The 21,512-nt window shown below is 39.8% G+C and overlaps 1 protein-coding gene across 2 annotated transcripts in view; it reads left to right on the top strand.

Moving 5' to 3' along the window:
* The window catches only part of C5 (complement C5), a 93,207-nt gene that overhangs the window by 50,586 nt on the left and 21,109 nt on the right, over positions 1-21,512 (top strand). The window contains 8 exon segments of one of the 2 annotated variants that reach the window (NM_001001646.1): positions 1,830-2,057; positions 3,825-3,885; positions 8,642-8,731; positions 10,429-10,641; positions 11,115-11,190; positions 15,143-15,302; positions 17,289-17,384; positions 18,681-18,852. In NM_001001646.1, the coding sequence (NP_001001646.1) occupies positions 1,830-2,057; positions 3,825-3,885; positions 8,642-8,731; positions 10,429-10,641; positions 11,115-11,190; positions 15,143-15,302; positions 17,289-17,384; positions 18,681-18,852 (1,096 nt within the window). 2 annotated transcript variants of the gene reach the window in all.

The raw sequence follows: 21,512 nt of genomic DNA, 5'->3' as shown, positions 1-21,512 counted from the left end.
CTATACATTACATTGCATTGCATTACTGCTCAGAGAACCACGAATTGCAATGACATAGTTATAACTAGAGTGTTTTTTTTTAAGTATCACACATCTCAGGGTACTTGCCATATTTTATTTAATTTTTAAATTAGTGCATTATTCATCATATCAAAATAAGAAACAAGAACATCTGTGATATCTCTGGTTAATAACTCAAGAGATACTTCCTCTTGAGTATAGATCACACTTTCCTATTTCTTACATCCAGTAACTTTGCATTGACCCTTGGACTCCTTAATGAAATGTTAAAGATGGTTGGATTCTACTACGATCCTCTGAAGAGCTTCCATCTTAGCTTCTGTGTTTTAGCAAGCAGTTGGCTGAATCAATCCCAGACTCTGAAATCTCAGTTCATTTCTCTTAGCCTTAGCTAGGATGCTTAGAGTCTGTGCTGTGTGTGGTTCAAGGGTTGGCCAGGTTTGAGCAAAGTTTCTACACTGGACTTGGAGCTCCTTCAGTTTTATGCTGTGGTGGCTTCCCCATCCTCTGTCCCCTGGTTCTTTAAGCCAGTAAGACGGCAGGTTCTGTTGGAGGCTTACCTACTCCGCAAGGGACTAATGTTCACTGCCCTCAGGTTAAAGCTGTAAAAAACTGGACCCTCACCCAGTGTACTTCCCTTCTTCTGACTGTCACCTTCTCTTCCACTCTATAGTGACTTCAGGTAGTTTTTTTAATTATTATTATTATTATTTGTCTTTTTGTCTTTTCTAGGGCCGCACCCTCAGCATATGACAGTTCCCAGGCTAGGGGTCCAAGCGGAGCTGTAGCCGCCAGCCTACATCAGAGCCACAGCAACATGGGATCCAAGCCACAATGGCGACCTATACCACAGCTCACGGCAACACCAGATCCTTAACCTGCCGAACAAGGCCAGGGATCAAACCTGCAACCTCAATAGGCTTCTTTAACTCCTATTTCACCCATTCTGGTTGTTGTATTTCCCAAGAGAAGAGCTAAGATGGAAAAGGAACTTGCCATTTTTGATAAATTCCTCAAAGTTCATTGTTAAATACTGGCACTCATTCTTATTTACCTACTTGATTTATTCTGGATCTTAGATTTATTCCTTTAGATATAGTTCTGACCATTCACCAGATTTTAGAGAAGAGATGAAAAATATTCACTACTTTAGCCAGAAGTCAGTAGGTACCATTGTTATCCCCATTACAAAGATGAAGATACAGAGGCTCCTGCAACCTGCTTTTGTCACATAGTAAGGGGCACAGCCAAGATTTGAACCTAAGTCTTCCTGGAGCCAGAGTCTGGCTATATAATGGAAGTTAATAAGAGACAAGACTAGAAAAGTTACTAGGAGACATACTAGGCAGGGCCTTGAATGCCAAGAGATGGAGTTTTCAGTCTTTCATAAAACAATTTTTTGAACACCAAAGGCTAAGCTGTAAGATGCAAGGATGAATAAGACACACAGAGTGCCTGAACCTAGGGCTCCCACTGTCTAAAACATTAACATGAAAAGAGATGGTATAACAAATGCTGTCACAACATGAACAATATGACAGAACTTCAATAGCAATTGTACCTGATTAAGTAGGTGACAGTCTAAGGAAAGTTAGCCATTTCTAAGCTAGTGCTTAGCTTTCTAGACATCTTGCCATCTTGTTACATTGCTATGCTCTAGGGCAACTAGAAAATCTGAAGTGAGCTTTCTTCTCAGCCTTTAGAATCTAAAGTACAAGGAGAGAGTTTGTGTCCAGATGAACATAGTCAGGGTGTGCTTTCCTTATCATAAAATGTTTTGAAATAATTGTTCACTGATGATATTTCAGTTCTGTGTTAAAATGCCTCCCGTGGAGGGAATCTGTTCATCAGGGAGCCCAGGCATTGACCCTCAGGGGAAAAAGTCCTCCAGATGTCAGCCCCAGAAAATAGAGGGCTCCTCCAGCCACTTGGTGACCTTCGACGTGCTTCCTCTGGAAATCGGTCTCCACAATATCAACTTTTCCCTGGAGACTTCACTTGGAAGAGAAATCTTAGTAAAAACATTACGAGTGGTGGTAAGAAAAGCATGCCTATTTTTGGATTCTTTAGAAAACACTTTTTTCTTTCTGAAAAAAAAAGTTATCAGCAATTCATGCTTAAATGATTCAGAAAGAGAGACAGAGAGAAAAAATGATAACAGAAAAATAACAAAATATTAACATTTGGGGGAATCTGGCTGGAGGTTTTCTCAGATATATTTGGACTATTCTAACTTTTCTTTAAGTCTGAAATTATGTCTTTAAAATTTAAATGAAACAACAATACCTGCTTATTATAGGAAATATGTAATACTGAAAAACCGTAGAGAAGAAAATTAAAATCACCAATAACCCTGCAACCAGAGATATCCAATTTTAACATTTTGGTAGATAGTTTTCCAGGTTTTTCCCCCAACACATTCAGAAAATGTTTTCAAATCTGTGCCAGACACTATGCTAAGTACTGGAGCTATAATAATAAAGACACAACCCATAAATTAATAGTTTAGAATTTACAGTCCAGGAAAATTTCCATTTTTTTAAATAAGTAAACAGGCAAAAAAAAAAAAAAAAAAAAAAGGAAGAAAACTATCATTTCTTAACTATTTACCCACATAGTCTGTTGAGTGTTTTCATGTTGTCTTATTAAGATTAAGATTCTTGGAGTTCCTGTCATGGTGCAGTGGAAATGAATCCAACCAGGAACCATGAGGTTGCGAGTTCAATCCCTGGCCTTGCTCAGTGGGTTAAGGATCTGGCATTGCCTTGAGGTGCAGTGTAGGTCGCAGACACGGCTCGGATCTGGGCGTTGCTGCAGCTGTGGCTAATCGGGAAGCTACAGCTCTGATTAGATCCCTAGCCTGGGAACCTCCATATGCCACTGGTGCAGCCCTAAAAAGACACACACACACACACACACACACACACACACACACACAATATTCAAAAAAAAAAAGATTAAGATTCTTGGCAAGAATTTTTTTTTAGGGCCGCAATGGCAGCACATGTAGGTTCCCAGGCTAGGGGTCTAATCAGAGCTGTAGCTGCCGGCCTACGCCAGAGCCACAGCAACACAGGATCCGAGCAGAGTCTGCGACCTACCCCACAGATCACAGCAATGCTTAACTCACTGAGCAAGGCCAGGGATCGAATCTGCAACCTCATGGTTCTTGGTTGGTTTCATTTCCACTGCACCACGACAGAACTCCTTGGCAAGATTCTTAACCACAGATCTGGGTCTTCCTAGGTCTTTTTCCTCTGAGTTCTGTTTTCAGTCATGAAACTCATTTCAGTAAACATGTATTGACTTATTTTGTGCAAGGCAGATTCTGTGAAGCTTTCACGGACTCTGGAGCCACACTGCCTGAGGTTGAATCCTGGCTCCACCGCTTCCTATCCATGTGACATTGGATAAGTTTGTTGATCTCTCTGGGTGTCAGTTTCTCATATATCAAATGAGAGTAATAATAGTTCCTACTTCATAGAGTATTTTTGAGATTAAAGAGTTAATACATATAAAACACTTAGATCAATTACCTGGCTTATAATAGCTTCTGTTATTATAAGCCAGGTAATTGAGTATAATTGTTTATAAGTGTTTGCTTTGATTATCATGCAAATAGCCAGAAAATCTTATTCCTTCATGTCTACATATAAATATTTAAACATACTTTACCTTCTCAAAAAAAATTTTTTTAATTGTAAAAAATTGATCCAACTTGATCAGTTGTCAAGTTGATCCAAGCATTTAGGTCATATAAATTTAATTATGTTATTAACTCAATATTTTTGCCTTTATTTTAGCCAGAAGGTGTCAAAAGGGAAAGTTATGCTGGTATTACTCTGGACCCAAGGGGTATCTATGGTAGGCAAAATAATTTTCATAATTTATATGTTGTCTTTTGCTTTAGAGAGATGTATAACCTGAAACACTATTCTTAAAATTTTTAATTGTCTAAAATCAGAAATAGCTACCTCTTAGTTCATTGACATTCTTCATAGCATGTGTTTATTATAATCTGGATGGATTTAGAACAAAGAAAAATAATCCCATTAGTCTTAAATGCAAGGCAGTGAAATAGTAATAATTGCATGATTTTCCTTATACATTGTCATTTTCTATCCATCGCAATAATAACATAATATTTTCTTATAGAACCATTGAAGAACCCCTAAGAAAAAGTCATTTACATATTTATTTAACATGCATTATTTGAAAACACAATAATGCTAATTAATTACTTAACAAAGCCATTCCTCATTGTTCTGCTTCCTTGCTTTTCCTCTGATTGAGATATTCTGAATCTTCTCAATAGAATTTTGCAAACATTTGAGCACTTAATCAAAGCCTAAATACATATGTATTTATGAAATTTAGAATGTGCTCAGTTAACAATTCTTTTTACCAAAAAAACACAGATGGGCTGTAGCTCTTATTAAATGGTTGAAATTTACCTTATTGTTGCTTTGTATCATTTTTCTTTTCTTTCAGCAATGGAAAAAAAAGTGTTTCCTTAAAAATCAAGATTAGACTAGGCTAGACTAGACTCAGGGTGCCATTTCCTCTAGGAAAGCCAGGAATTAAGATGTTTACATTTCAAATCAGCTGAGTCCCATAAACTGAATAAGGATGACTTCAACAGAGTAACAAAAAGAAAAATTCACAAGCAAGTGTTTTTCTCTAATTTTATCTTCACATAGACCTCTTCCCAGCTTGTGAAGGATCAATGGGGAGATTCTGACAAGTTCTGAGGTTTTGGACTCATGCAGTTACATCACACCTCAGAGCCACTGCACCCTGTGTCTTCTCTTTCTCTTCACCCTTATGCCTCATACACTAACATTGCAAACAGCTTTCCAAAACGGCCCTGTCTTACCCATCCTAGGTGTGACTATGAGAGCCACAAGAGGACAGTGGTCTTTTATCTGGGAGCAGATCTCTCCATCAAAAATCTTGGTTCCACCCCTAGCCTGGGAACCTCAGGGAGCGGCCCTCGAAATGGCAAAAAGACCAAAAAAATGACAAAAAGACAAAAAAAAACAAAAAACTGAAATTTGGTTCCAAAAAAAAGTAATCTATACCTCTTTCCAATTTTGTCATATGACTTTTTTCCGTTATCCTTTGTAGACAACTTAGATTCAGGTAGCTAAAGAGGATAAAGATGACAACAAATTCTATGCAGTTTATTTCAGAAATTTTATTAAATACTTCCAATCTGTACATACTGGAATTGCTATACCAATGTAATATTTTACAGATTTTTTTCAAAGACTGAAAAACCAATTTGGAAAGTAAATGACAATAATGTGAGAGGAAATCTGAGAAAAATCATCAGTGAGGGAGAATGAGGTATCAGGACAAATTGTAAAAGAATGGTATTTAAAATTGTGTGACATTAGCTTAAAAGAAGACTAAACACAAAAACTCAATACACAAGAGTAGCCCTAGCATTTGGTTCTTGCTTTTTCTCTCTAACAAGCTCTCTTCCTCAATTCTTTTCATATCTCAGATACAGAGAGTTCACCCCCCAACCCCTACCCCCCACCCCCGCCACTTCCTGGCACACCATCTTCATTAGTCTGGACAAGCCTCTCTCGTGTTTTATTTTCCCTCCTCATTCCTGACACCCACTTCCCCTTCCCTTCCTTCACATGCCCCCACTCAAATATGCTTGATATATGTCTTTGAATAGGGAGGTAAGGTTGTTTCGTGTGTTTGTGTCTTTTTAATATATAAAAGGTACTGTGCTAAGATCCTATTCTAGGTCTTAAGTTTTCAGACTCAATATTCTGTTTTAAAGAAATATTTCAATTGCTATACATACATTTAATTTCTGCTTCTTACACTGTATTTCAAAATATATTCCGCCAGTGTTACTTATCCATCCCCTCATGACAGCTCCCCAACTCCCATAAACAATGCTGCAACGAACATCCTTGTCCATCTCCCTTACAAATCTGTAAGCATTTATCTGGACTGTATATCTGGGAGTTGAACTTCTGGATCAAAGGGCACACCTATGCTGCGTGTCATTTACTTCTATCACATTGCTATTCAGAATGGCTCTAGTATTTACACTTCTACCAGCAATGCGTGAGGATTCTCAACACTCCACATCCTCACCCACGCTTGGTATTACTTGCTTCTCTAAAATGGGACATCTCATTATAGTTTTAATTTGGATTCTTCTGACTGCAGTGATTTTAAACATTTCTTTGTATGCTTGTTGGCCATTCAGGCTTCTCATCTGTGAATTGCCTAGTCCTATCTTGTGCACTTCTTTTAATATTTTCCACTTGGGTCCTCTTATCTATTTCTTATTGATTTTGTCTCTGGTATACTTCTATGGGCGATAATGAACTTAGTGAGTTTTGAACTAGAACCTCTCATTCTGTATAGTCAAATTTATTATAATTTCATTTTATGGTTATATATTTAAGTCGTTCCTCACTTTTTGTTTGCAAAGATGGTGTTGGCTATTTAATCCTATTGATTTTATAGATTTAACTTTTAAATGTTTTAATCTCTCTGGCATCTACCTTTATATATGATACCTTGGTGGGTCTTTTTTTATGATCTCTATCAAGGAGTAAAACTGACTTCCCCTAGTTTCAGCTTTCTCTTCTGTACCTTTTCCATCTGGCAGAAGAGTTGCTAATGAGAACTGAAATTTCTCAAACAACCTACTATCCTAAGTACCATATATTGAGCACAAACTGTTTGACAAGCTCTTTGTCTATATTATTTTTACCCTCATGAAACCCTATTGAGGAAAATGATATTACCTCTATTTAACTGATGAGCAGAACCAGACATAGAAAGATCAGGTGTCTTGGAGTTCCCATTGTGTCTTAGCGATAATAAACCCAACTAGTATCTATGAGGATGAGGGTTCAATTCCTGGCCTTGCTCAGTGGGTTAGGATCTAGCATTGCTGTGGCTGTGGTGTAGGCCGCCAGCAGCTGCAGCTCCAATTCAGCCCCTAGCCTGGGAACTTCCATATGCAGCAGGTGTGGACCTGAAAAGAAAAAGAGAAATCAGGTTTCTTGCCCAGTGTCACATCCAGAGTAAGCTCTTTCTGAACTCAACGCTCTTTCAACCACACTACAAAGCTCTTTTTTTTTTGTCTTTGGTTTTGGTCTTTTTTTTTGCTATTTCTTGGGCCGCTCCTGTGGCACATGGAGGTTCCCAGGCTAGGGCTCTAATCGGAGCCGCAGTCTCCAGCCTACGCCAGAGCCACAGCAACGCGGGATCCGAGCCGCATCTGCAACCCACACCACAGCCCACGGCAACGCCGGATCGTTAACCCACTGAGCAAGGGCAGGGACCGAACCCGCAATCTCATGGTTCATAGTCGGATTCGCTAACCACTGCGCCATGACGGGAACTCCACTACAAAGCTCTTAAATGTCTTCACTGAGTTTATTTTAATATTATATCCTCAGCGTTTATCAAAGGTTGATGAAGAAAGAAGAGAAACAATCTTGTCTCTTCTGCAAAGCCATTTTATTTGGCCATTTAATTGTAAAATGTCACTTTTCTTTTTTTTTTTTTTTTTTTTTCCAAAAGCATGGGCCATGTACCAGGGACTGTGCTAGAGCATTCAGTAGGGAATAGTGGACAATGGGAGGAGGAGACTCTTTGTATGATGACTATTTTGGGCTCTGTAGTAAAAGTGTCCTGAGCTCAGATGCAGCTTCATCTGTACTAGCTCTGTGACCTTGGCAATTGACTTTCTAAGCCTCAGTTTCTTATCCATAAAATTAAAATAGTCATAATAGACCCAGAACGAATGGTTGCTGTGAGTATTCTGTGTAACAGTGCATTCGAAGAGCTTAGCAGAGAGATTGGTATTCTATCAGTAGAATGATAAGTACGATCATTTTAATGAAATAAACAAATGATTATAGTAGAAAACTCTCTGATACAGGCATGCTTAAACTGCGTTATTGTGCAAAAAGAAAAAGTGTCTAAGTTAGATGGAGAGAAGAAGGTGGGAAGAATTTCAGGGCATGCTTCCCGGTGGAGCTAATCTTCACATTTCCTCAACTAAGGAATTACATGTTAGTTATTTTTAGATTTCAGTTCCGAGAACAATTTTTTCTCTTTGGGCAAAACAGCATGCTCCCTTTTACTTATGAATAAGATTTATATAACCTATTTATTCCTATCTTATAATGATCAGGAAGCTTACAGTCAAATTTAATACCCTATTTAAAGGGATTATATAAGTCTAGGGTTTAATTAAAATCCTTGATTATTTTTAACTTCCTTTTTATTTATTTATTTTGCTTTTTAGGGCTGCACCCGCAGCATATGAAAGTTCCCAAGCTAGGGGTTGAATCGGAGTTGCAGCTACCGGCCTATACAACAGCCACAGCAATGCAGGATTCTTAACCCACTGAGCAATGCCAGGGATCAAACCCATATCCTCACTGGATACTAGTAGGATTCATTATTGTTGAGCCACAACAGGAACTCCTCCTTTTTAAATTTTAATATTGTTATTATAAAAGAGTCATTTAAAAAATATTTGAAAGCAAGTATATTATAAATAATCTGCAAATAGTCTTTCCTCAAGAACTCTATGTAAATCTAATAATTTTCTTTTATATTTCAGGTGCTATGACCAGACGAAAGGAGTTCCCATACAGGGTACCATTAGACTTAGTCCCCAAAACAAAAGTCAAGAGGATTGTGAGTGTAAAAGGTAAATTAACAAGTGCCTCTGTGTGTGTGTGTGTGTGTGTGTGTGTGTGTGTGTGTGTGTGTGTGTGTATGTGTGTGTCTTCTGTCTTTTCAGGGCCACACCTGCGGCATATGGAAGTTCCCAGGCTAGGGGCTGGATTGGAGTTGTAGCTGCCACCATGCACCACAGCCACAGCAACACGGGATCCAAGCCCCATCTGTGACCTACACCATAGGTCACGGCAGCACTGGATCCTTAACCCACTTGAGCAAGGCCAGGGATCGAATCTGAGTCCTCGTGGATACTAGTCAGGTGCGTTAACCACTGAGCCATGACAGGAACTCCAACAAGTGCTATTTTAAATTTCTTATTTCACTTTGTGTTTCAGAGAAAACAAATATTTTCATAATTATCCTACTTGTCCTCTTCTTCTGTCCCCATGGGGGACCTCTAGGAGGACCCTATTCCTACTCCCACATTCAAACCCCTGACCATTCTTCCAACTGTCTTCTTCCACTGGCCTGATCTGAATGGAGAGTCATGTTCCCATGACAGGGGGTGGGGCTGTCACTGGCCCAAAAACGTCTCTAAAATGAGGTTGCAGCTGCTTCCAGATTTAAAGGACTTTCATGATCCTAGTGGCAGTCCTATTCCAGAGAAGGCTTTATGACCTGCAAATGGCCACAAGAAAGCAACACTGCTCTGCTAGAGTACCATTTGCACAAGTGGTATCTTTAGTAGGTTTTATCCCCTTATCTTCAGCCTTTAAAAATTCAGTGACCTATCATTAAAATAATAGAATGTCCTGACTACATTTTATCTCAGATAAAACCTTGGAACCACAGAATACTGGTAGTGGAAGGGACCTTTTTAACCATGTTCAACTGTGTTGTTGGATATACGAGAAAGCAGTTTTCCAGGATCTCATGATGAGTTATAGACAAGTCCTCACAGCACTCACATAAAGTATTCACAGGTCAGACTCTCTGCTTTGCTGTGTGGAAGCAATTGATTCATAGGATTTATACTATCTAAAGCTATCAGTTGGAACGGCAACAAATTTACCATGCCCCCTATGTTGTAATCTGCCCACGGCATTACACCGTCTTACCCCCATATTTCAGTGGTATTTTTAAGCCTGTTTTTGGTGTTCTTTTAAATCCATCTCCCAGAGTTCCTGTTGTGGCGCAGCAGAAATAAATCCGACTAGTATCCATGAGGATTTGGGTTCCATCCCTGGCCCTGCTCAGTGGGTCAGGGATCCAGCATTGCCATGAGCTGTGGTCTAGTTCGCAGATGTGTCTTGGATCCTGAGTTTCTGTGGCTGTGGTGTAGGCTGCCAACTGTAGCTCTAGTTTGACCCCTCTTCTGGGAATCTCCATAGACCATGGGTGTAGCCCTAAAAAGCAAAATAATAATAATAAATAATTTTAAAAAATAAATCTATCTCCATAACCAGATCTTTTTTTTCTCTCCCTAGTTCTAAGAAGTAATTCATGTAATGTATACATGTAAGGATAACCTGACCCCCTTGCTGTACAGTGGGAAAATAAAAAAATAAAATTAAATTAAATTAAAAAAAATAAGAAGTAATTCAACTGCTAGATAAAAAGAAAAGGATGGGAATGGTTGTACTTATCTCTATTTCAAATATGCTGTTATTAATTAGAAGTTGATAGAGATTGCTTGTATCTACTTTGACTTTGTTTTTTTTTCAGGACTGCTTATAGGAGAGGTCATGTCTGCAGTTCTTAGTCAGGAAGGCATTGATATCCTTACTCACCTCCCCAAAGGAAATGCAGAGGCAGAACTGATGAGTATTGTCCCAGTATTCTATGTTTTTCACTACCTGGAAGCAGGAAATAATTGGAACATCTTTTCTTCTAACTCATTAGCTCAAAGACAGAACCTGCAGAAAAAATTAAGAGAAGGTAAAAAAAAATCTATTTCACACCTTGTACATTAAAAATCTTTGTGATTTTTTTAAACGGATGATTTAATTAAACTAATATTTAAGTTATGAATTACACAAAAGCTTAATTATAAAAGCATTTCAGCCAAAAAAAAAAAAATCATGAGGTGGACTCTATTACACAACTAAATACTGTTTGCTGTAGCATTTTGGCTTACCTCCCCAAAATGCCTGGATGAGAGACAAGACACCTGCATTCCAAATTCTACAGAGCACTTCCTTCCTTCTTGAATGAGCTCAGAATGTTCTACTTGATAATTCCCAATTCAAGCAATTCATATACTTCTTTTGCAAAGTTCAGTGTTGGCCACAGAGTATAAGCTTGCTGCCCAACACCAAAGGAAGTTTACCATTCCCAGGGGCTAATAAAGCCCTCTTTAAGTAGAAACGAGGGTCACTGAAGCACTGTGTTCTTTTCCGGGTGCCTCTTAGGCGTGGTGAGCGTCATGTCCTTTCGAAATGCTGACCATTCTTACAGCATGTGGAAGAGTGGAAGTGCTAGCACTTGGTAAGTAGAGATTTTGGCTTCCATTTTCATAGAATAGTTAATTAACTAAAGACTAACAACCTTAATGGAAACTCTTCATCCAGTAGCTCAGGCTAAAAGCCTCATCCTTCACTGCCCTCTTTCTCTTATACGCCACATCTGATTCAGCAAGTACTTTTGGCCGCACCTCTGAAATATATCCTGAACTTTACTTCTCACCAACCCCAACACATCATCCTGGTCCAAGCCATTCCCATCTCTTATCTGGATTATGGCACTAGCTCCCTCTGGTCTTTCAGCTTTACCCTCTGCCCATCTTCAGTCTGTACTCAACATAGCAGCTAGAATGACCCTGTGAAAACATAAGTTAGGTCATGCCTCAAAACCATTCAGGAGTAGCATTCCCAATCTGTCTCAGCAAGTTAAGAACCTAACATAGTCTCCATGAGGAAGACTATGATTAATTCCTGGCCTCACTCAGTTGGTTAAGGATCCGGTATTGCTGCAAGCTGCGGCATAGTTCTCATATGTGGCTCAGATCTGGCATTGCTGTGGCTGTGGTGTAGGCTCTATTCTGACTCCTAAGCTGGGAACTTCCATATGCTGCAGGTGCAGCCATAAAAAAAGAAAAAGAAAAAAAAAAAAAGCATTCAGGAGCTTCCCATCTTACTTAAGGTAAAACTAAACTCCTGGTGTTCCCTGGTGGCTCAGCAGGTTAAGGACCCAGCATTTCACTTCGGTGGCTTGGGTCACTGCTATGGCACAGGTTCAATTCCTGGCCCAAGAACTTCTGCATGCCACAGACATGGCAAAGAGAAAAAAAAAACAAAAAACAACTAAACTTCTTACTCTGATCTACAAGGCCCTACATAGTCTGGCTCTATCTCACTTCTTTGATCATATCCCCTACCATTCTTTCATTCCACTTGAGCCCCACTGGCCTTCTTGCTGTTCCTCAAACATGCCAGCTATCCTTCTACCTCAGGGCCTTTGCACTGACTAGTCTCTCTTTCTCCTATTCCTGGGGAATACTTTTCCCTAGGTATCAGCATGCCTGGCTCCCTTACCTCCTCAAGTCTTTGCCAAAGGTCACCTTCTCAGTGAGGCCTCTGTTAATCATTCCAACTAAAATTGCACCCCATCTTAATACTTCATATCCTTCTCCACAATTTTCCTTTTCTCCTAAGAATTTATCCCTAACATTCCTACTTATCTCAATTATTGAATGTCTTATCACTAGAATGTAAGCTCCACATAGACAATCGTAAGTATTCCTAGTGCCTGGTACATGCCTGACATATATAGTAAGTGCTCAGTAAGTACTTGGTGAAGCACAATAACTTCCAAAATCCTGATGATTTGAGGGAAAGACAGTCTGAATTAATAAACCCTTATGGCAATCTATTTTCAAAAAATACTATCATTCTTTGATAAAACATTTAATAAAAACTCTGTGACAGATGGCTTTATAGAAACTACTGTATTAAACACTTTTAAGGGATTTTCAATCTAGAATAATTATCTTTAGGATTATGCCCTTTAACTATTACAGTCTCCAGGATTTCATCCTTGACCCTCTTATTTTCTGGACTTTCTCCTTGTGCAGTCTCACCTTAGCCCATGACTTCCATAACTCCTATGCAGATGATTCCTAATCAACGTCTCAAGGTCTGTCTTCTTTCCTGAGCCACAGATCTGTATTTCTGGGAACAAAGGCCCTTCAAACACACTCCATGACAAATTCATTCTTTTGTCCTTCTGTTCCCTTAATCAGTGCACAGCAATCCTCTGTATTTTGTCCTCCACTAACCAGGTTCAACTCCTCCATTCCTTTTGGCTCTATGTACAATCAGTCACCAAGTTTCAGACTGTACCTTAGAAATGGGTCTGATGACCCTGTGTGCCTGGCACATTTTAAAAGACACATTAGGAGTTCCCGTCGTGGCTCAGTGGTTAACGAATCCGACTAGGAACCATGAGGTTGCGGGTTTGTTCCCTGGCCTCGCTCAGTGGGTTAAGGATCCGGTGTTGCCGTGAGCTGTGGTGTGGGTTGCAGATGTGGCTCTGATCTCTCTCGTTGCTACGGCCGTGGTGTAGGCCGGTGGCTAAAACTCCGATTTGACCCTAGCCTGGGAACCTCCATATACTGCGGGTGCAGCTCTAGAAAAGACAAAAAAATAAAAATAAAAGACACATTAGGTCCCTGGAGAATAGCAACCAGAAGATAACACCCAGGGTGCAGGTAGTGTGGGGTTGATGCAAACTGGAAACCACCACAGCAGGAGATGGAAACTAAACTCCCAGAAAACAGAAATCCCCATGAGAAGGTGCAGTAGTCTTCAGGAAAGCCCTCAAGCCTCTCAAGATTCTGAGCAAGACTGAGCGGATGGTATTCAACCAGAAACATAGAAACACTTGTGTACTGTCCTAGACCCAACTCTGCTAGTTCTTGGGAGAAACATATACATAGAAGAAAATGACCAAAACATGATTATTTTCCTTAAAAAAAATAGACATTAGCAGAGATGAAGATTGCCTTTTGACTAAGTAATCATAATAATTAAAACTTCCTTGGGAGGTGGCAAGTTCTGCATCAATGGCATGACTCAAAGGGAAGCGATAAACACTCCTGCAGAGTTGAAGGAGATTCAGACTGCAATAGGGATTTCAATCAGATAACTTGTACAAATTTTACAATCAAGAACTTTATGTTTTTTTAGAATTTTATGATTTTTTAATTGAAATATAGTTCAATTACAATGTTCTGTTAGTTTCTGGTATACAACAAAATGATTATATACATATATATGTATATATATATGTGTGTATATATATATACACATATGTTCTTTTTCAGATTCTTTTCCATTATATTTATTACAAGATATTGAATATATTTCCCTGTGCTATACAGTAGGACTTTGTTGGTTCTCTATTTTATATACTGTAGTTGTATCTGCAAATCCCAAAGTCATAATTTATCTCTCCCACCCCCCTTTGGTAACTATAAGTTTGTTTTCTGTGTCTGTGAGTCTATTTCCATTTTATAAATAAATTCATTTGTATCATTTTTTTTTAGATTCCACAAATAGGTGATATGTGATATCTGTATTTGTCTGACTTATTTCTCTTGATATGATAATCTCTAAATCCAACCATGTTACTGCAAATGGCATTATTTCATTCTTTTTTATGACCAATAATATTCCATTGTGTATATACACCATATCTTCTTTATCCATCCATATATTGATGAACACTTAGGTTGTTCCCATGTCTTGGCTGTTGTAAATAGTGCTGCTGTCGAACAATAGTGTGCGTGTATCTTGTTCAATTAGAGTTTGGAATTTTATGATTTTTTTTTTGTCTTTTTTGTCTTTTTAGTGCCTCACCCCTGGCATATGGAGGTTGCAGGCTAGGGTTTGAACTGGAGCTGTAGCTGCTGGCCTACTCCACAGCCACAGCAATACCAGATCCAAGCTGCATATGCAACCTACACTGCAGCCATGGCAATGCTGGATCCTTAACCCACTGAGCGAGGCCAGGGATCGAACCCAAAACCTCATGGTTCCTAGCTGGATTCATTTCCACTGCGCCACGATGGGGAACTCCGGAATTTTATGATTTTGATCTTGCATATCTCATCTTCATGGGTCGATGCCTTGACTCAAAACTATTTGTTTCACCACTATTGTCTTTAGAGACTAATTTTTTTAATCATCAGGCATCACTTTTCAGCTTGGGTAAAGGCTAACAGTATTGCAATCATAGAAGATGTACTGGTCACATTTGACTGTTTTTGGAGATCTTCCTAAATCTTCCTGGCCCTTGTAAAATGGTGACAACTTACTCTGGAATTGCATGTTTTAAAACATTTTCTTTTAAAGAATAAGTGTAGTATGAACTAAAACACACTAAGTTGAAAACCAAAAGGGAAGCAATGTCTAAATATTTATTTATTTATGTCTCTAAGGTTAACTGCTTTTGCTTTAAGAGTACTTGGACAAGCAAGTAAATATATAGATCAAGACCTGAATTCAATTTGTAATTCTATATTGTGGCTGGTTGAGAAATGTCAACTAGGAAATGGATCATTCAAGGAAAATTCTGAGTATCAACCAATAAAATTACAGGTAAAGAAAACAAATGCAAATTAGCAATACTTTATTTCAAGTTTATGTTCTCATCCATTTTAGGAGGATGAAGAAGAGAGGGAAAAAATGTATGTAGCCCTGCAAGAAACTCCTCTGGTATACAGGTGAATAGAAAGTACAGGTGAATTTGAAAAGTCTTCCCATCCTGCTCTTCAGACAATTAAGGATAAGTCAGATAAGTGAGATCTTAGACATCTGGCATGACAGGCATTAGTGGGTCACAGGGCACAAGTGCTAGAAACCTCAGAATGTATAAAATGTACTAATTTGTCCATGTACACTTGTTATGGAATCTGTACCTGAATTTCAGAGCATGCTTACATGTCAAGGCTGCAAGATGTTGTAGTGAAAGATGGGAAGATCCAATCTACACTGTTAAAAAAGAGATGGGGTCAGTTTATTAAAAAGTACAACAAAGTGTTATTTAAGATTGGAATCCATTGACATGTTTGAATTACAAAATCTCTGAAATACTGCTACAGTGTCTTCCACTCGTCAGAATGGTTTTTTGGTTTGGTTTTGGTTTTGTTTGTTTGTTTGTTTAGGGCTGCACCTGCGGCATAGGGAAGTTCTCCGGCTAGGTGTCAAATCAGAGCTGCAACTGCCAGCCTACACCAATGCCAGATCCAGGCTGCATCTGCAGCTAAGCCGCAGCTTGCAGCAACCCTGGATCCTTAACCCACTGAGCTAGGCCAGGGATTGAACCTGTGTTCTCATGGATACTATCCGGATTCCTAACCAGATAGAGCAACAATGGGAACTTCTGGGGTTTTTTTTGCTTATTTGTTTGTGGATTCAACAGCTTTTATTTATGTATTTATTTTGCTTGCCCCAGTCCCATCCCTTTTATACAAGACACCAGAGGCCACCCTGGCTGACCAGGGTACCATAGTGGTTCTCTTTTGCCATAATAGCAGATTACAACTCCCACCAAGTATGGGGCAACTGACATCATCTAGATGCTATTTGAAGAGTAAAATAGTACAACATTTTTTTCTTAAGATCCCACCCATCCATCAACTATCTGCATCCATTCAACAACCATTCAGTGAGCAGCTAAAACATGCAAGGGCCTCTGTGGGGCACCATGGGGGAGGGGAGTAGACCAGAGAGTATCCCTGCCACAAAGGAGCTCACACACTGGAGGGAAAGTAGGGTGTAAATACTGACACCTCTAATCAAGATATAAGTGTGTGTGTGTTCATTTATTTATTCAATAAATATGTATTATACAATACATATTAAGGTACTAAGTGCTACGTGGTAGGGACTCAACAGTGAACAAAACAGGTGTGGTCACTGAGACTGCAGAGGTTACAACCTAGCAAAGAAGCAAGACATTGAGTAAGTGGTTTCAAATGCGTGACACATGTTAAGAAAAGGGAAATATAGTTTCTTTGAAAGCAGGAGATCCAACCTAGATAGGAGGAGTTAAGAAAATTAGTTAACCAGGCTTCTGAGAGCTAGGCAGCAGAGAGGCAGGCAGAGTGTTCCAAGTGGAGCAAACAGAATGCCTATTATTTTGAAGTGGGGAGAGGGTGGTTTGTTTAAAGAGCTGGAGACTAGAAGCTAGAGGTGAGTGGCATGAAATAAAGCTGGAGAGGTAACAAGGTCACTTCCCAAAAGGTCTTATAAACGTTGCGATGGAATGTCAGTGCTTTAAGAGGAAAAAATATGGGAGCACAGAGGCAGAATAGTGCTTCATAGAGGAAATGGCATTTTACCAGGGTCTTGAAGGTGAGGGTGAACTGTAAAGTAGAGCCTTGAATCTGGATGGAGAGATGGGGGAGAGAAGAGCAAGTGAATGCATTTAGTAAGACTCAGAGCTTGGAGAAAATGCAAGCAGCCCATCTGGAGTGCCTGAAGGACGAGAGGGAGCATAGGCCCAAAGTGGAGGTTAGAGCCAGGTCATTTCTCTTTGAAGACACTATTTCACTCTCCTTTTTGAACATTGCTTGTTTTCAGGGTACCTTGCCTATTGAAGCACAAGAGAACACCTTATATCTTACAGCCTTTGCTGTGATTGGAATTAGAAAGGCTTTTGATCTGTGCCCCCTGATGGTAAGTAAGAGTTTTCTTTCTCCAACACCCATCATCTAGTTCTGTACCATATGCTGGAGGGGGTGGGGCACATTGAAAATAACTTTACCTCCGCAATTTAAGGATTTCATATTATTATCAATATTAAAGAACATCTAGTCCCACCCACTCACTGTCAGTTGAGAAAACTGAGATCTGTAGGAAAAGTGTATCTGATTGTCCTGTGTATCTGAATCATAGAGCTGGGGCTAGAATTGATAACTTCTGACCCCATGTCCCCAGCCTCCTTCTCTTACCTCTGCTTAATCTTGGGCTGTGAATGTGACTGTTGTTTCATAACCTGGAAAACCAGAGTTCTGTATTCTCTATGTCGTGGAACTGCAGAGGATGCCCCATACCATGTTTGCTGCCTGGGGTTTTGCTGTTTCATTTGTTTGGAAGCTGAAGGGAGAATGGAAAGAATGCACTTAAGTAAATCAACATAGAAGATTTCCAAGGTTAACAGAGATGAGACCCTGATAAGGAAGTAAATTAGACCTGTCCTTCAAACCAGCATACAGAACTGAGACGGAAAAACCCAAGGGATTTATAGGACTCAGATCACAAAACAAAATGATTTTTTAGTTTAGTTCAAGAGAATCGTTGTATACATACACACATGCATATATTCAATAAGACAAAATAAACAAGGAAGAGTTGGCAGCGCCTGGTGGAACATGAGTAAGAGTCAGATGGAGCTGGGGGAGAAGGTGCCAGGCAAAGTGTTAGCAGCATTGCGCCATGAGGCCTCCTCACCTGCTTACCCAAAATAACTATTTTAATTGTCTCAGGATAAAGTAATAGAGACTATTTTCCCAGGAATCCTTAAGATCTAAAAGCACTTTGGCAGCTTGGCTCTTTTTCTGCTCCTGATCATTGTATTTAGTAAAACTCCTTTTGAAAATGTGAATCTGCCTCAGCTCTGTTGGGGAGGATTGGGGAAAGCCGTGTCTGTGCTTGGTGCTGCTTCTCCCTGGAGACGAGGTCTAATGTGGGACACAGAAACTAAGTGGGAAAAACCTCTTCAGATGAGGGGCGGATTCAGAAGCAAAAAGTTTAACCCAGTGTGGACCATCTTGTTTTCACTTTCAGGTTGTGCTCTGTTCCTTCTCCTGGAGGGATTTGCTGTAGGGAGACACCATCCATTCCTCTAGGACATTTCTCTTTCTACTCTTCATCTTGCCTGCCCCAGCGGGGTACAACCAGAGGATAGTTCTCATCAGTTGATTGGTCAACACTTGACAAAGAAACTTAAGTATCCTCTGCTCTTGTTCCCAGAAAATCAGCATGGCTCTAACTAAAGCTGACACCTTTCTGCTTGAAAATACCCGCTCAACCCGGAGCACCTTTGCACTGGCTATTGCCGCTTATGCTCTTTCCCTGGGAGATAAATCACACCCACAGTTTCGTTCAATTGTCTCAGCCCTGAAGAAAGAAGCTTTGGTTAAAGGTATGACTTGTTCCCGACGTGTATTTGTCAAGTGTCTGCTAAGCTTGTAGCATCTGCTAATTCTGGGAAGGGTAGCGGGATGTAGAGTAGAATGAGACAATCCCTGCCCTCAAGGAACAAACCATCACAACACAATGCAGCAAGCCCCATTATTCATTTAGTCACTCATTCATCATTCCTTAATTCAACAAATATGTATTGAGTACCTCCTATGCACAAGGCACTGTTCTAGGCTACAGGGATAAAGCCAAAAACAAACAAACAAAAAACCAGGCCTTCATGAAACTTACATTCCAGTTAGGAAGAGACAACAGGATAAATTACTAAAATATGGCATAGAGTGAATAGGTAAGTGATGACTGATATGAAGAAAAATAAAGCAGGGAAGAGAGAGGGGCCGGGAGGTGGGTTGTAATTTCAGAGAGAATGGTCAGGCTTAAGCCTCACTGAGAAAAGGTATTTGAATCAAGATCTGAAGGAGCTGAGAAAGCAGGCTGGTGGCTCTCTGGAAGGGTGTTTCTCAGTGGAGAAACACCTTAGCAAGTGCTTGAATTAGGAGAATGCCTGGTGCTCCAGGAAAGACCAAGAGGCCAGTGTGGCTAGAGAGAATCGAGATGAGGTAGGAAGTGATATCAGGGAAGGAAAGAGTAAGGAAGTACCATGACCTTGGAAGTCATGACAGGGGCCCTGCAGGACTCCTGCATACAGCTGTGCACCATACAAAGCACCCAAGCAGGTAGGTGAACTGAGGCTGAAATCCAGTCTGTGCTCCTCTCTGCCAGCCATGCACCCTGGTTTGGGTCAGCTGGTACCCACAGCAAGAAGTGCCTGAGTCTCATTCACATCAAGGTGCTATGGGGCCATCGTGAGTCCCAGAAGAGTGCATGACCTGGCTTGTAGCATACCATGTTGACTGCAAAGATATGCATTTCATTTTGAAGAGTAAGGTTATTGCTTCCTATGGGTCAAGAGTATAGAAATAGAGGGGTTCCTGTCATGGCTCAGCAGAAATAAATCTGACTATTATCCATGAGGACGCAGGTTCAATCCCTGGCCTCGCTCAGTGGGTTAAGGATCCGGCGTTGCTCTGAGCTGTGGTATAGGTCGCAGATGCAGCTTGGATTCAGCGCCTGTGGCACAGGCTGGCGGCTACAGCTCCAATTCCACCCCTAGCCTGAGTACCTCCATATGCCATGGGTGTGGCCCTAAAAAGACCGGGAAAAAAAAAAAAGTAAAGAAATAGAGAGAAGCACTGGTCATTGGCCAATGTGCCTGGACCAGTAGTGACATATTTGAGCACTTCTGAGCCCTCTCCTGGTTAAAGTTTTCTAAAAGTTTAATAAATCTTACATGAGGTTTATCACCATCTACAAAATTTGACTTCTGTCATCGTTTAAAAATAACTGAATCTTTATACCTCAAAACCACTTGTATAATACTTTTAAAATAACACAAAAGAAATGTCTTGGGTATTATAAGAAATGAATCATAAAATCATAGAATTTAAGAGCTAAAAGGAAACTTAATAAATCAAATAATATTTGAGCTGAAAGTATCTTTAAGAACCAAAACTTTGGAGTTTCCGTCGTGGCGCAGCGGAAACAAATCCGACTAGGAACCATGAGGTTGCAGGTTCAATCCCTGGCCTCGCTCAGTGGGTTAAGGATCCGGCGTTGCTAAGAGCTGTAGTGTAGGTTGCAAACGCGGCTCGGATCTGGCGTTGCTGTGGCTGTGGCATAGGCCGGCAGCAACAGCTCGGATTAGATCCCTAGCCTGGGAACCTCCGTATGCCGTGGGGTGTGGCCCTAAAAAGACCAAAAAAAAAAAAAAAAAGAACCAAAACTTTCATTCTAAATATAGCCTCCAGAGAGAAGAAAACATTTTGTTCAAAGTTATACAATAATGTTATTATGAATAGTAAACAGACACATAGAAATTTTGACTAATCTAATCAAAAAAGATTTCCAAATATGCTTTACTGGCTTCTTAAAATAGTTGTTCAAAAAGGATTTGTGGTGACAGGTCAAATTATTAGATCGATAAAAATATATATAATTTAGAAACAAATTTATGAAAAGTGCTGCATCTATGAAATTGTCTTTAGTGTTTTAAATTGGGAGGAGATAATAGAAGACTAAACTAAAGCTTTGGGTGTGATCTCATAATTTCTAGGATGTAGGGTGTTTTTTTTTTTTTTTTTTTTGGTCAGGGAGAAAAGTTCTCTATTTTCTAGTGTCCATAATAGTAGTAAGCTTTTATGTGTATGGTGCTTCTGGTTTATAAAAAAGTTTCATTTGATATCTCACTTGATTTGCACTGCCAGGAAGAAAGTACTGTATACACTTTGGGAACCTGAGTCCTACAGAACTAAAAGAATGTGAAGTTGACAGCTCAGTTAGTAGTAGAGTAGAGATTGGAACCTGGGTGTGAATTCCCAGTTTATTGCCCTTTCCACTCTACCATACTACTGCTCCCTACTACATGTAGACATTCCATGCTGACTTTTCTAAATAAAGACAAACAGCCCTGTATTAAGGGATCTCGTTTGTATTCATCACCTTGAGAAAGTTCTTCTTACAAAAGAGTAAGATTCTGGGAGTTCCCACCATGGCACAGCAGAAACAAATCTAACTGGGAACCATGAGGTTTCAGGTTCGATT

This window comes from Sus scrofa, chromosome 1 (genome assembly GCF_000003025.6).
Source record: "Sus scrofa isolate TJ Tabasco breed Duroc chromosome 1, Sscrofa11.1, whole genome shotgun sequence".
Classification (NCBI taxonomy): domain Eukaryota; kingdom Metazoa; phylum Chordata; class Mammalia; order Artiodactyla; family Suidae; genus Sus; species Sus scrofa.
Note: the sequence above shows the minus strand (reverse complement) of the source record. Positions and strands in the feature narration are given on the sequence as shown.